The sequence below is a fragment of the Heptranchias perlo genome, chromosome 22, assembly GCF_035084215.1.
Source record: "Heptranchias perlo isolate sHepPer1 chromosome 22, sHepPer1.hap1, whole genome shotgun sequence".
Lineage (NCBI taxonomy): Eukaryota > Metazoa > Chordata > Chondrichthyes > Hexanchiformes > Hexanchidae > Heptranchias > Heptranchias perlo.
In genome coordinates this window covers 23,726,705-23,742,178 of record NC_090346.1, presented here as the reverse complement: position 1 = coordinate 23,742,178, position 15,474 = coordinate 23,726,705, and the positions used below count along the sequence as shown (strand labels likewise).

General features: G+C 46.8%; 1 protein-coding gene across 1 annotated transcript in view; it reads right to left on the bottom strand.

Annotated features, from left to right (window-relative positions):
- The window catches only part of LOC137340963 (apolipophorins-like), a 163,479-nt gene that overhangs the window by 29,350 nt on the left and 118,655 nt on the right, over positions 1 to 15,474 (bottom strand). The window contains exon 22 of the mRNA XM_068003772.1: positions 11,414 to 11,505. Coding sequence (XP_067859873.1) covers positions 11,414 to 11,505 — 92 coding nt within the window. The remainder of the gene's footprint in view (positions 1 to 11,413; positions 11,506 to 15,474) is intronic.

The following is a 15,474-nucleotide window of genomic DNA, read 5'->3' as shown; positions in this document are numbered from 1 at the left end:
TTCACTCAAAATGTTCACCTTCCACCCAAAACTCTGCTGTTGAAACATATTTAACTAGTTTGTGGACCCCCTCAAACTCACACCGTCAGGATGGGGGGCGCGATGGCTGCATTCGCCACTACATCTGAGGATGAGCAACATCACCAGCCTCACCAGGCACGGCGTCCACCTCTGCCACGTGGAGCTCCACAACACAGTGCTGCGCCACAGGCACCTGCACAAGAGCACAGAGAGCAACAACATCCCGCCGGCTTTAATTGCCGGTGGGACTTCCGCATTCGGGACGTCGCAGGAGGCACTACCCTGGCAACGGGGTCTACAGGCCATGGCTCAACTTCCTGGACCTCTCTGAGGAGCAGTGCATACGAAGGCTCAGTTGCCAGGTAGTCGCAGACATCTGCAGCCTCCTTCATGCAGAGCTGCTCCCAGCTGGGCCGAACAGCATCTCCTTACCCGTCACTGTCAAAGTCATCATTGCCCTCAACTTCTTCGCCTCCGGATCATTCCAGGGTGCCACCCGGGACATCGCTGGGGTCTCTCAGTCATCTGCACACAAGTGCATAAGGCAGGTCACCAACGGCTTGTTTTGCAGAGCCTCGCACTACGTCAACTTCCCCATGGACGACCTCAGCCTGATGGAGAGGGCAGTGGGATTCCACGATGAGGCTGGCTTCCTACGGGTGCAGGGTGTAATCGATTGCACCCATATAGCAATATGAGAAACTCCACACGAGCCAGGACTGTTCATCAACAGGAAGGGCTATCACTCCATCAACACTCAGCTCGTTTGTGACCACCGCAAGAGATTCCTTCACGTGTGCGCCAGATAACCTGGCAGCTGCCATGATTCCTTCATCCTCTGGGAATCCAACATCCCGTCCCTCTTCCACGCACCGAACACCCACAAGGGCTGGCTACTCGGGGACAAGGGATACCCCCTGCACACGTGGCTCATGACACCTCTGAGGAACCCCACCACCGAGCAACAGCGTCGATATAACGACAGCCACATTGCTACCAGGTCCACAATCGAACATGCTAAAGGGCTGCTCAAGATGCGCTTCAGGTGCCTTAATCGTTCTGGGGGAGCGCTTCAATATGCAGCAGACAGAGTGGGATGCATTATAGTCGTGTGTTGGCACAACAGAGAGGGGTGCCGCTTGAGGAGGCCCCATCCACAACTGCCACCCACAAGAAGAAGAAGAAGCAGGAGCAGGAGCAACCCAGGGGCAGAGCAGCGGTTCACCTGGCTGCTCGTGAAGCCAGGGAGTCACTGATATGTGAACGGTTCTCCTAACATCGAACAGTGTGAAGAGTCCAGTCCTCACACCACCTGGATAGAGCAGCACCCACACCAGCCCCCCCCGACCCTCCCGCATAAAACAGTCCTGCAACTACATATATACCCACTGTAGAGTGACCCAATGGGCGGCATCAAGTGACGGCGTTCATGGTGAACTATCTGTAATAAGGCCCTGTCAAGAATGGCCAAGACGTGGCAGTATTGGTGACAATAATAACATTTAATGTGAGTTTAACAAAAAGCAAATATAAATAAAAAACATGACCAACCGTCAAACACCCTTGTGCATCCCCTTCACCTTTCGCTTCCGACTACTTCTACATGGTGCATTCCCTGTGGCTGCAGCAGAGGTAGTGGCAGGTTGCTCTTGTTCATGCCCAGACCGATTAGATGCTTTAGGCCTACGCCCTCTGGGTTTAGGTGCCCGTGAGGGCCCCTCCAAAGACTGCTCCACCTGCACCTGTGCAAGGGCAGACTCGGCCACCTGAAGAGGAGGCAGTATTGTGGGTACTTGTTGAGAGGGGGGCAATGGGTGAGACATGGGAGCGCTTTTAGTGGTGTCCCCACTTCCATGTCCCCTTTCGCCATCATCCCTCCCCTGGGCAGGTCCCACACCACTCCTACCACCCTGTTGGAGGACATGTGTGAAGCCTTGTAAGGCCAGTGCTAGTGCATCTGTCTGCCTGTTTAATGCAGCAGAATGTTGTTCACCCTGAGTCCAAACGGTCATTGTCAGGGCCTGAATGGACTCATTTGTGAGATGTGCATGAAGTTCAATGGAGGTTAGCCTTCCCTCCATCGCAGACATTCCCGCACTTACCCGCAACACTATCTCAGAGAGTTGCTCACGTCCCAGTGACACTATCTCAGAGAGTTGCTCACGATCCTGTGACAGTATCTCAGAGATTCCCTCCTGTACTTGTGCCACCATTCCACTCATGCAAGAATTGGACTCCTCCATCCTCTGCGCTATTGTGGAGAGTGTGCGTGGCACCTGTTTCTGCACCTCGCAAATGTGCTGCTGCCCCTCGATCATTCTTATTTTAAAGGATGGCCCCCAGGGTTCAGCATCTGTATCCAACTGAGCAGAGCCTGGAGAGGAGTACTCCCACTGACGCGAACTCTCCACAGCTGCCCCTGCCACCAGTGTCTGCTCGTGCTCACATGTGTGGTAACTCACCAGGTGCCAACCCAACTAACTGAGGACTAGGACCCACCGAGGTGTGAGTATCTGCACTGGTGGATGGCTCGCTCAGATGTGATGGTGCGCCCTCAGAGGCCGGCAGGTCCTCTGAGGATTCGCCCTCTGCTGTCACAGCCGTCGCCGAAGGCCCTGTAAGAGAACAGAAGGCAATATTAAGCATGATCACAGATATGTCATGTTGTGATGAGCACACTGAGTTGCAGAAGATAGCGAGGCATGTTAACATCAATTTATATTGCGTGTGCTGAATGTTGAAGTTCTGTCACCAGACGTTTGTCGGGTGCCAGTCTTGGCGTCCCTGACAGACAGGCACTCGAGGGTGCGGCTCAGCTTCAGTGCCTCCTGCTTCACATTTGTGAGGATGATGAACTGTTGTGGCCCCATTCTGGTCCCCTCGCCTTCTCCCGTGCATTCTGGGCTCTCTTCTCCTATAAGGGGAGAAAGTACAGATGCATGAGTGAGTGATGTTGAAGTGGCCAACCGATGAATGCATTGGTTTGGGTGAGGCTGACCGTGAAAAAGATGCATCAGAGGGTGAGTATGAGACAGAGACAGAGCCATGACATTGTATGAGGATTGGGTTGAGTGGTAGTGGTGGGGTGACTAATGGGGAGGTGAGGAAGTGCAGGTAAATTGAGGATGAGCCTTAAGTGGGTGTGAGGAATGATGTGATAGAGTAGTGTTGGCAGTGCAAAATGAGTTGGGGGGTGGGGGCGGTGATGTGGAAGACGGAATGTAGGAGAATCACTGAGTGTACTCACTTTGGCTGACCTAGTTAGGTCATTGAAGCACTTCCTGCACTGGATCAGGTGCGGGAGGTGTTGCTGCTGCTGGTGACCTCCTCTGCTACCTCGAGCAAGGCCTTCTTGGTGGCAGAGGCAAGGCACTTCCTCCCGTCCGCTGGGTAAGAAGACCTCACTCCTCCTCCTCACCCCATCCAGTAGCACCTGGAGTGAGGCATCACTAAATCTAGGAGCAGCCTTTCCCCTGTGCTGCTCCATTGTGCTGTGCGGGTGTTTGTTCCAGGAGCAGCCATTGGAGGACTGCCCCTTTAAATAGAGCTCCTCCAGCTGACAGCCTGTGATGCGGGTGCGCAGTCGGCCCGCTGCGCAGCTTTCGGACGGCAAACCCGGAAGCCACGTTAAGTGGCTCCAATTACCCGCAATCGCGTAGGAAATGGACAGATTTTATTAGGCGGGTTACCCATGCGCCCAATCGCCCCCCCTCCCCCGCTGCCATCCCGCCTCCCCGCTAATATCAGGGCCATGGAGTCAGCTTCCACATGAACACTGACAACATCCAGCTCTACCTCTCCACTGCCACTGTGTTGTCAAACAACTTGTCGGACATCTAGTATTGGATGAGCCGCAATTTCCTCCAACTCAACACTGGGAAGATCAAAGCCATTGTCTTTGGGCCCTGCCACAATCTCCGCACCCGTGCCTCCAATTCCATCCCTCTCACCACTCTAGAATCCCTTTCCCAAACCCCTTCACCTCGCCACTTCCCTCTCCTCTTTTAACATCTACCTAAAACCTGTCACCCCTCTTAATATCTCATTTCTGATTGCACCTCTGTGAAGTGCCTCGGGACATTTTTCTATGTTAAAGGTGCTATATAAGTGCAAGTTGTCATTGTTGGATAACAGAAGGAATACCATCTATCTGGACCTTTCAACTTAGACTATAATCTACGAATCAGGATATTAAAGTAAAAACATTGCGTATTTCATTTGGTTAAAGGACGTTACTTAACTTGTTGAAGATGTAAGAAAACAAATAAAAGTTTCCAAACTCCAGTAAATTATGGAAGCAGTACAGATACTTTAGTTCTGACGTCCACATTATAAAGGCCCGGAATTTCCTGGAACATTTCAGCGTAACTGTAGCGTCAGAGCAGAATTGTATCATTTGTTTCTGCAGGAAATTTGGGTGTAGAATCCTGTCGGCAAGAACGGGGCAGATATCGGCATAAATTTCAGTGTTATTTCTGCGTATGTGCGCTCCAGGAAATTCCGGTTTAAGTCTTCATGTGAACTCTTATTTTTACAGAGCATTTCCCACTAGCCTTAGTTCATACAACTGCTTGGCAAGCAGGGAACCACTTGTTTCTACTAGCTGTTGTACCCATTTTTCTGATATAATGTGGTCTACCTCGGGTTCAGACAAATCCAAACCTACCAACCCCTCCATTCCCCTCATGTCCCTTCCTGTCATGAGTCTATAAGGAGTGTAGCCTGTTGATGAAGCCACGGTATTCCTGACTATCATCAGCACAAAGGGCAGAACGACCTGCCAGGTTGTCTTGCGCTGCTGCACCATTTTGGCTATCATGTTTTTCAATGTCCGATTCATTCTTTCCACAATTCCACTAGACTGTGGTCTATAGGGTATGTGAAATCTCTGTCTAACCCCAAAAAGGCTCATAACATCTTGCATTACTTGGGCTGTAAAATGTGTTCCCTGATCCGATTCTATGCTTCGGGGTAAACCCCAACTGGTAAACACCTTTTCTAATAGAATTTTCGCAGTAATTTTGGCTGTGTTTGTTCTGGTCGGAAAAGCTTCCACCCATTAGTGTCTTTCGTACACCATATACCCCTGCTCTACTGGTGAGAGCATACGTGAGGCGTACGTTACTGGTCGTAATTTCCCGTGTGTCTCCTGTAATAGAACTGCCGAGAGGGTGGTGTCTGTGGTAGCCACCTCCAATGAAAACGGCTCAGTTAGATTTGGGGTTTTTAGAGCAGGTGCGGCAGCTAGTGCTTTCTTTAGATCAGTCATGGCCTGGGTGTGTTCTGTTTTCCACTCCCAGGCCACATTCTTTTTTAATAATTCCATCAGCGGGGCCGCCTTTGTGGCGAATCTATCAATATGGTCCCTGCAATATCCCACTAACCCCAAGAAGGACCTTAATCCTTTTACATCCCGCGGAACAGGGAGTCTGCCAACCATCATTAGCTACGCTTCTAAGAGACAAAGGGGATGTGATGAGACACCAGTCCTTATTTAGAAAAGGAGTAATGAGGTAATGCTACCTAACCCCTTGGAACAGAGCCAATCAGGGGATGACACCGACCACTCGAGCAAATCTAAGCCAACAGGAGAAAGACAACAGAGCTCGAAGAGATAAGACTTGGGATAAGAATGAAGAATTGCAGGCTTGGTGCCAGTGTGAAACTCCGGAGACTAACCATCGCGGAAGTGGAAGACCCTATGTCAGGGACGTGGAGACGACGTCAAGAGAGAGAGAACGGAACGCCTGGCCAGCGTCAGCTCTCCTTTCTGGGTAATATAATATCCTTTCTATTCTGTGACCACTCAGGGAGTGTCAGAGAAACCTAGTGGGTGTGCGTTTAAATCCTAGTTTGGGTATAAAACTGTATAACCTGCTTTAAACTGCATGCCTATATCTAACCAGACATATAAGCTATATGTACATAATCTAACAACATTAATAAAGCGAATTGAGAATTAAGAGAGAATTGACACTTCTCCTCTTTGTACTAAGCCAATAACCGTAACCGGTGACCTCCGGTCAACACACTGAAGGCATGGGTCAAATATACTCTTTGAAGTTCAAACCAGACAAAAGAAACAAAAAGGTATCTTTCACAATCAGCAGGATTTAAAACAGAGACTGCCTGTGCTGCAGGAGATTCACATGCCTGCTTTGTCAGCAGCCCCTAGTGATTAGTTTTATCGCCTTCTGGTGATCAGATGTAACGGTTCTAACGCCTGGATGGGCTACAAATCTTTCCTCACTTACTCAACAATAGGACACTACAGCTTCCCTTCTCCCCATCTGGATCTAGTTTAAGATGCCACTCAAATGTAATTGTCAGAGGAGAAAGGAATTCACAATCATTTTATTTATTTTGCTATGGACCAAGGACGATGGAGTCTATCTTCAGGGAGTTAGCAGGAAACAAAGTGATTACATAAATCTGATAGCCACATCCTAAAAATGAGGGTCGTTCTTCCTATCTCGTGCTGTCGAGGAGCAATTAGCGTGGAGCACATCACAAGTGTGCACTGTTATACCGACGTCCTCAGCGTCCAATCTTCCTGTCGAGGCCTTGGTACCATGAAGCAGGTGCAGACCCAGCTCAGCAAAAGAGGCAGAGGAAATACGGGCACTGCCTGGGGCTTGAAGGCAGCAGCGACCTTCGGGGACAGTGAAAGCTCCAGAAGAAAATCAGAAGAACTTTGAAAGTTACAGTACATGAGAGCAGGACTTTTTTTTCCTCTTGACAGCTTCTGAGCAGGAGTGATTGATTTTGTAATCTATTTATGCCTGAGAGAAGCTTTAATTTTCCCGTCAGTGGTCTTTATCTTTAGTTAAAGGTGCCCTCCCCGATGAATGTGTTTGTGCTGCTGTGCCAAAGCTGGGATGGCAGCAGAACCCAAGCAAGTGCCCCTCCAGTCTGCCTTGGAGGGAGCTGGTAAGAAGTCGGCCCTGTGCTGCTAATGGGTAGGTGGAGGAAAGGGGGTAAAACAAGAGTGGGTATGAAGAATGATGGTACAGGAATAGAAGCAGGGTGCGGGTTTAAGTGTGAGGGGCTTCTCTTTTCATTGAAGACGGGTTGGAGCAATTGCATGGTCAGGGGGAGGAGGAGGATACTTACTCTGATAGGGAGACAGAGGTGTTTGTGACTCGGGAGAGGGCCAGGCTAATTTGGTTCAGCAACAATCGGGGGCTTGTGATTGTTTCCCCTTGTCTGTCTCCAAATAATTCATGTCGCAAAAGTGGGGGATGACTGCAAAAGAATAACAGCATTTGGCATCAAGTACTAAAGCAGCAAAACCATTTTTAATTCAAAAAATCAAAAATAATGATCTTTCCTGACACTACAGCCTGTCCCTTGAGACAGACAGCAAATAAGCAGTAACTCAGGAAGTAGTAGCACCTGGATTTTATGGGGGTAGTTTGCTCCCGATCTCCACCCAGACATATGAAAGAAAATCTGTGTGTCAAGATCCCTGATGTTCATTTGCATGCAGTTAACATTGCTGCGCCCTGTTCAGGTACAGTCAGGTGTAGAAACACCAGAGGAAGTTTGTGTGCAGTACTTTTAGAAGCAGAATGAAAGCAAAGGATTACTGGCTGGTTTCCCTCCGCATTGCGCTTGTATTTTGGATGCGATTGGGATCAGGTCAGACGAATGTCTGCCCTTTGGAGTCTTTTTCTGATTACACAGATCACCGCATCCATCATAAGTATCAACTCACTAACTTCCTCAGACTGTCTCCTGCTTCTTCGCCGGAAGTGCGGCAGAAATCCCGTAAATGAACGCAAACGGGTTACCCGGCAAAGTTACGGCAGCAGAGCAGGAGAAGCTCTGAGGAAATTCACCCTCCACGTTTTCAATTTACTCTTTCAACTTTTTTTAATTTGTGAATTTCGTGCTTATTAAGATGAGAGCTGTTAGTAGTGGGAAATTTTGGGCACTTACTGTCAAAGTCAAGCGTTCCTAGTACAGCACGTTAAATGTAGAGAAAATATCCCCCTAATCTTCCCTAACCTTGTGCCTCAGCCCCAATCTCAAAAGAGCACCTTCATTTTTGCATGTCCACACCTGTTATTCTTTTACAAGCACATAAAACTACTGCTTGAAATCCACCTGTGGTAATCAATGTTCCAATACTTTATATACTAGTATAGAAGCCTCAAGCAGACTAAAGTACTCACTGCTGCCTAGTACATTCAGTTCCACATTCCAAAATAAAACACTGAGATATGCACCATGAGCGCACTATAATTAAAAATGATTGATTATTAACAAAGTAAATTTGATGATACAATATATAAACAATGTAATACATACAGAGAAAAAAGTAACACATGTTTCTGGTTAAGTGTACGATTAAGTCCTTCACTGAGACGAGGGACTCTGTTCCTCTGCCAGAATCCTGTTATGACAGTTGGCATTGATCAAGATTAAATCTTATTATTTCCAGAGACACAGCTGCAAACCTGTTTCAGAATAGTCATGGGTACTTTTATATAAACTATAAGTGGTGGCAGTGAAAGCAGAATCTGGATTCTAATTCACAGCGTGCTTACTTTGTGTGCTGGCGACTGTTTCATAGCACAACTTTTTTAGGCTGGTTTGGTTCCACGCGCAGGAAGGAAATAAACCATTTGGCTCTGTGTTATTTAGATCAAAGAACTGCTATTAAAAAAAGTACAGCAATGGATACCTGAGAGTGGACTTCTTAATCCAAAACATAAGAACATAAGAAATAGGAGCAGGAGTAGGCCATACGGCCCCTCAAGCCTGCTCCGCATTCAATTAGATCATGGCTGATCTTCAACCTCAACTCCAGTTTCCTGCCCGATCCCCATATCCCTTGATTCCCCTAGAGTCCAAAAATCTATCCATCTCAGCCTTGAATATATTCAATGGCACCATACCACACAAGTATACCATTGCCTCTTCGCCCAGATCAGTTTGCAGCTTTTAATTCAATCCCTTGTAGGTGTAACTTTATATAATATAAGATCATGGAGTAGATGTTTCTCTTTACTGCCCGATCGTTAAGCATTGCCTGCACAGAGCGCAGAGAGGAAAATATGGTAAGGATGATCGTATGTCCCTAACAGAAGCCGCTGGATTTTCCCTCCATTAATTTCAATGATAGGAAATCAGGTGAGTTCTATTACTGGCCTGCAATCCTCCCTGCCAGATTGTCCTTTCTGTGATCCGTCCATTGGATGCTTAAAGTCCAGGCGGTAATGACAAAATCTACCCCCATATACATATATATACATATATATATATGTGTATGAACCATATATAGAAATTTATAGTTAAACGGTTTACTGTTTTGGGAAAATTCCAATGTCTTAGTGCATTGCCAAACGCCATTCACAGAGGAGGTCATGCTCTTTCCTGCTTTCATTTCTACAGTTTTACCAAAAGTAATTTTTAGCAGATTAAAAAGAAATCCCATCCAGTATTTAAATAACACTTCTAGTAGTCGATAGTAAATATAATAGATGCACGAAAGAAAGAATGTGCATTCATATAGCATCTTTCCTGACCTCAGGACATTCCAAAGCGTTTCACAGTCAATAAAGTAGTACTTTTGATGTGTTGTAATGGGGAAACATAGCAGCCAATTTGCATACAGCAAGGTCCTACAAACAGCAATGACATAAATGACCAGATAATCTATTTTCCCTTGCGTTGGTTGAGCGATAAATGCTCACCAGGACACCAGGTTTTCTTCAAATAGTGTCATGGGATCTTTTGCATCCCCCAAGAGGACAGACAGGGTCTCGGTTTAACATCCCATCCAAAAGACGGCACCTCCCTCAGTACTGCACTGAAGTGTCAGCTGAGATTATGTGCTCCAGTCTCTGGGATGGAGCTTGAATTCATAAACTTCAGTCTCAGAGGCAAGAGTGTTACTACTGAGCTAAGGCCAACACTTGGCTGATACAAATGTAAAGGGTATTTGTGAATCCACATTCCCAACGTAGAGTTTCACCTGCTAAAAGCAAAAGTTGGAAATTCAGTCACGTGCTCTATGATTTTTCATTCATAAATTAATGTTTATGTTCATAAACTACACATAAATACTTGACCGTTCAGTGAGATTTAGGCTGTGACCATGGCAACAGTAATTCAATTTCTTCAACTCAATGAATTCTGTGAACACAATGTCAGAGGAGTTCCTAAATTTAGCAACAAGATTGGAAGGTTCTGCTTCAGCACCGCTAATGAGATAGCTGGCTTCAAATAGAAGATATATTAAGGCGTTTGAGTTCAAAATTACATTTTTAGATATCAATTACAGACATGTACGGTGGGTAAAGTGGAAGGGGAGCGGGAATGGGAAAGGAAAATAGAGCAGTTTATAAAACTGTAAGAAGATACCCAAATAAAAAAAAATATGAATTCCACTTTAATGTGCCTCACTGTAAAGTTGATTACTCTTTCCCCTTCCCTTTGGAAACCCTAATTAATTTATTTTGTATTTAACAACATGAATAGGATTGTACATTTTTGTAAAATCTGTGTGCTTGTAAGACACTGAAAAGCCTTAAGGAAATGATAGGGGAAAAAAGAAATGATCAATAGTTAAAGAATAGTTTCACAAATTGAAAGAGCTTTATAATATTCCATTCTCCCAAATCCATTAAAAATGCAATGGGGACGGGTTGAGCTCCTACGAGCCAGATTTTCCTCTGCTACCCCGCCCCAAATGCATTGGGTTGGTGATAGGAATGGTGGAAAAATAGGGCGGTGAGGCCTACTATCATCTCCCTGCTTCAGCCTGGATTTTTCTCCCTCTCATCCCTGCTGGGACTGCTACCCTCCTTATGTAAATGCCAGTAAGGAGGCTGCGCCTGGCATTCCTGTCCATTTTCCTCTGGCCAGCTCCTCTTACCACTGCTTTCAGGGACTCTCTAATGAAAGGTGGTGATAGACCCAGGGTAGCTGCTGTAATGGCCCTGAAGTCTCCTAATGGAGGCAAAGAACTTAGTGAAGGCCTCCTACCAGGTGCTTGTCTGGGGCAATGCTGCACCAGGGATGCCACTGCAGCAATTAAAAGGGCAGAAGAGCTCCGAGGACAGAAAAGGCTGCAGCTTTTTAGGTTTTGGCCAGGAGAGAAGTGGTACATGACATTGGGCCCCACCACCCTGCTGATATTTACATGTGGTGGGCAGGGAAAAGGCAGCTAGTGGCAATTGTAGTGGAGACAGGGGGAGGAAAATCCAGGTTGGGGTGGGGAGAAGGCTGTAGACCTCACCGCCCCATTTTTACGCCATTTCGTCTTTCACCAGTATTGGTCAATTTGACTTTCCAAAGAACAAGCTATGAGGTGACTATTTTTTAAACAATAGTCGTGATATGGAGTTACCATTACTCTAAAGCGTGTACAGGACGAACTTACATTCTTCTTCGCTGCAGGTTCTTGCTTCGCTTCGATCAGGAGATCCAATAATTTCCTCCTTTCCACTTGGATTTGTAGTGTAAAGCCTTGAGCTGCAACCAGACCAAATGGACAGATCTGTCAGCAATACAAAATTCTGGCACTATCAGGGACTTCCTCCATTGTTTACTAACCTTCATAGAATCATAGAATGGTTACAGCACAGAAGGAGGCCATTCAGCCCATCGAGCCCGTGCTGGCTCTCTGCAGGAGCAATCCACTTAGTCCCACTCCCCTGCCCTTTCCCCGTAATTTTTTTCCCTTCAAGTACTTATCCAATTCCCTTTTGAAAGCCATGATTGAATCCGCCTCCATTACCCTTTCAGGCAGTGCATTCCAGATCGTAACCACTTGCTATGTAAAGAAGTTTTTCCTCATATCACCTTGGTTCTTTTGCCAAACACCTTAAATCTGTGTCTTCTGGTTCTCGACCCTTCTGCCAATGGGAACAGTTTCTCTCTATCTACTCTGTCTAAATCCCTCATGATTTTGAACACATCTATCAAATCTCCTCTCAACCTTCTCTGCTCTAAGGAGAACAACCCCAGTTTCTCCAGTCTATCCACATAACTGAAGTCCCTCATTCCTGGAACCATTCTAGTAAATCTTTTCTGCACCGTCTCTAAGGCCTTCACATCCTTCCTAAAGTGCGGTGCCCAGAATTGGACACAATACTCCAGTTGTGGCTGAACCAGTGTTTTATAAAGGTTCAACATAACTTCCTTGTATTTGTACTCTATGCCTCTATCTATAAAGCCCAGGATCCCATATGATTTTTTGGGTCTCCACGTTCTTCCTACCAAAATGTATCACTTTGCACTTCTCTGCGTTAAATTTCATCTGCCACGTGTCCGTCCATTCCACCAGCCTGTCTATGTCCTCTTGAAGTCTATTACTATCCTCCTCACTGTTCACTACACTTGTAAACTTTGTGTCATCTGCAAATTGCAAAAGTGTGCCCTGTACACCCAAGTCCAAGTCATTAATATATATCAAGAAAAGCAGTGGTCCTAGTACCGACCCCTCGGGAACATCACTGCATACCTTCTTCCAGTCCGAAAAACAACCATTCACCATCACTCTATGTTTCTTGTCTCTTAGCTAATTTCGTTTCCATGCTGGCACTGCCCCTTTTATTCCATGGGTTTCAACTTTGCTATTATGTGGCACTTTATCAAACGCCTTTTGGAAGTCCGTATACACATCAACTGCATCGCCCTCATAACATTCTCATCAAAAAACTCAATCAAGTTAGTTAAACACGATTTGCCTTTAACAAATCGGCGCTGGCTTTCCTTAATTAATCCACACTTGTCCGAGTGACTATCAATTTTGTCCCGGATTATCATTTCTCAAAGTTTCCCCACCACCGAGGTTAAACTGACTGGCCTGTAGTTGCTGGGTTTATCCTTATATCCTTTTTTGAGCAAGGGTGTAACATTTGCAATTCTCCAGTCCTTTGGCACCACACCCATATCTAAGGAGGATTGGAAGATTATGGCCAGTACCTCCGCAATTTCCACCCTGACTTCCCTCAACAACCTAGGAAGCATCCCATCTGGACCGGGTGACTTATCTACTTTAAGTACAGCCAGCCTTTCTAGTACCTCCTCTTTATCAACTTTTAGCCCATCCAGAATCTCAACTACCTCCTTTTACTGTGACTTTGGCAGCATCTTCTTCCTTGGTAAAGACAGATGCAAAATACTCATTTAGTACCTCAGCCATGCCCTCTGCCTCCATGAGTAGATCTCCTTTTTGCTCCCTAATCGGCCCCACCCCTCCTCTTACTACCTGTTTACTATTTATATACCCATAGGAGACTTTTGGACTCCCTTTTATGTTAGCTGCCAGTCTATTCTCACACTCACTCTTTGCCCCTCTTATTTCCTTTTTCACTTCTCCTCTGAACTTTCTATATTCAGCCTGGTTCTCACTTGTATTATCAACCTGACATCTGTCATACGTCCCCTTTCTGCTTCATCTTACTCACCATCTCTTTCATCATCCAGGGAGCCCTGGCTTTAGTTGCCCTACCTTTCCACCTTGTGGGAATGTACCTCGAGTGTACCCGAACCATCTCCTCTTTAAAGGCTGCCCATTGTTCGATTACAGATTTGCCTGCCAGTCTTTGATTCCAATTTACCCGGGCCAGATCCATTCTCAACCCACTGAAGTTGGCCTTCCTCCAATTAAGTATTTTTACTTTAGATTGCTTCTTGTGCTTTTCCATAACTAATCTAAACCTTATGATATTTTGATCACTGTTCCCTAAATGTTCCCCCACTGACACTTGCTCCACTTGACCCACTTCATTCCCCAGAACCAGATCCAGCAATGCCTCCTTCCTCATTGGGCCAGAAACGTACTGATCAAGGAAGTTCTCCTGATCACACTTCAGAAATTCTTCCCCCTCTCTGCCCTTTACACTATTACTATCCTAGTCTACATTAGGATAATTGAAGTCCCCCATTATCACTACTCTATAGCTTTTGCACCTCTCTGTAATTTCCCTGCAAATTTATTCCTCTATATCCTTCCCACTAGTTGGTGGCCTATAGAATACACCCAGTCGTGTAATGGCACCTCTATTGTTTCTTAACTCACAAATCAACTTAAAGTTTACCGATGTCTAAAGAATATAATTAGCTCAAAAACCTACATTTAACCTTGTTATAATAAATATAATGAACTAAGTAAAAGATAAATGTGGCATAGTCTCGGAGCGGAGCTACAGGCGGGAGCGGACCTAGGAGAGAGCGCGGGACTCGGAGACTACGAAAGGCCCAGGCTCGAGGGCCTACCCGCACTCGGAGCGGAGCTACAGGCGGGAGCGGACCTAGGAGAGAGCGCGGGACTCGGAGACTACTAAAGGCCCAGGCTCGAGGGCCTACCCGCACTCGGAGCGGAGCTACAGGCGGGAGCGGATCTAGGAGAGAGCGCGGGACTCGGAGACTACTAAAGGCCCAGGCTCGAGGGCCTACCCGCACTCGGAGCGGAGCTACAGGCGGGAGCGGACCTAGGAGAGAGCGCGGGACTCGGAGACTACTAAAGGCCCAGGCTCGAGGGCCTACCCGCACTCGGAGCGGAGCTACAGGCGGGAGCGGACCTAGGAGAGAGCGCGGGACTCGGAGACTTCTAAAGGCCCAGGCTCGAGGGCCTACCCGCACTCGGAGCGGAGCTACAGGCGGGAGCGGACCTAGGAGAGACCTACGTGAGTCTTTTTCCCCAGCGGGGAAGGAGCTTCGCGGGATTTTTCAAAGGCAGGGGCGGGGCCAATTCATTGGTACCCGTATATAGGTGGAGCGGTTGCTAAATCCGAGACACTACACTAGTAGTGACTCCCACCCTCCCACCTCCTCTAACCTTTTGGGGGGTAGAGGGAATTTAAAGGGTAGGTTCGTTTTTATATTTTGTTTTCAGGGACTTAACTTCTGGACCTAAGATAAATAAGAAGCAAAAATTAATCCAAAGTGGGACGTCACCAAGGAAGAGGTAAGTGATTGGCTGGTGAGTATTTTCCTGCTGAATTTGTCTAAGGTTAGAGTTTGTGGATTCTCTGGTCTCTGTTGTGTAGTGGGGGACTGCTGTTCAGCAAGGGCCCTTGAGTATACCTTTTAATTGAAGTGAAATTGGTGGGATTCATTTAATTTGAATTAATTAGTTAAAGGGTAAGTCATGTCAGGACAGCCCAGCCTCGTGTTATGCTCTTCCTGCTCTATGTGGGAAATCAGGGACCCTTCCGGTGTCCCTGACGACCATGTGTGCGGGAAATGTATCCAGCTGCAGCTACTGACAAACCGCATTGCGGCACTGGAGCTGCGGATGGATTCATTAAGGAGCATTCGCGATGCTGAAAACGTCGTGGACAGCACGTTTAGTGAGATGGTCACACCGCAGGTAAAGGTTGTACAGGCAGGAAGTAAGTGGGTGACCTCCAGGCAGAGTAAGAGGAGCAGGTAGGCAGTGCAGGGGTCCTCTGTGGCTGTCCCCCTCTCAAACAAATATACCGCTTTGGATAT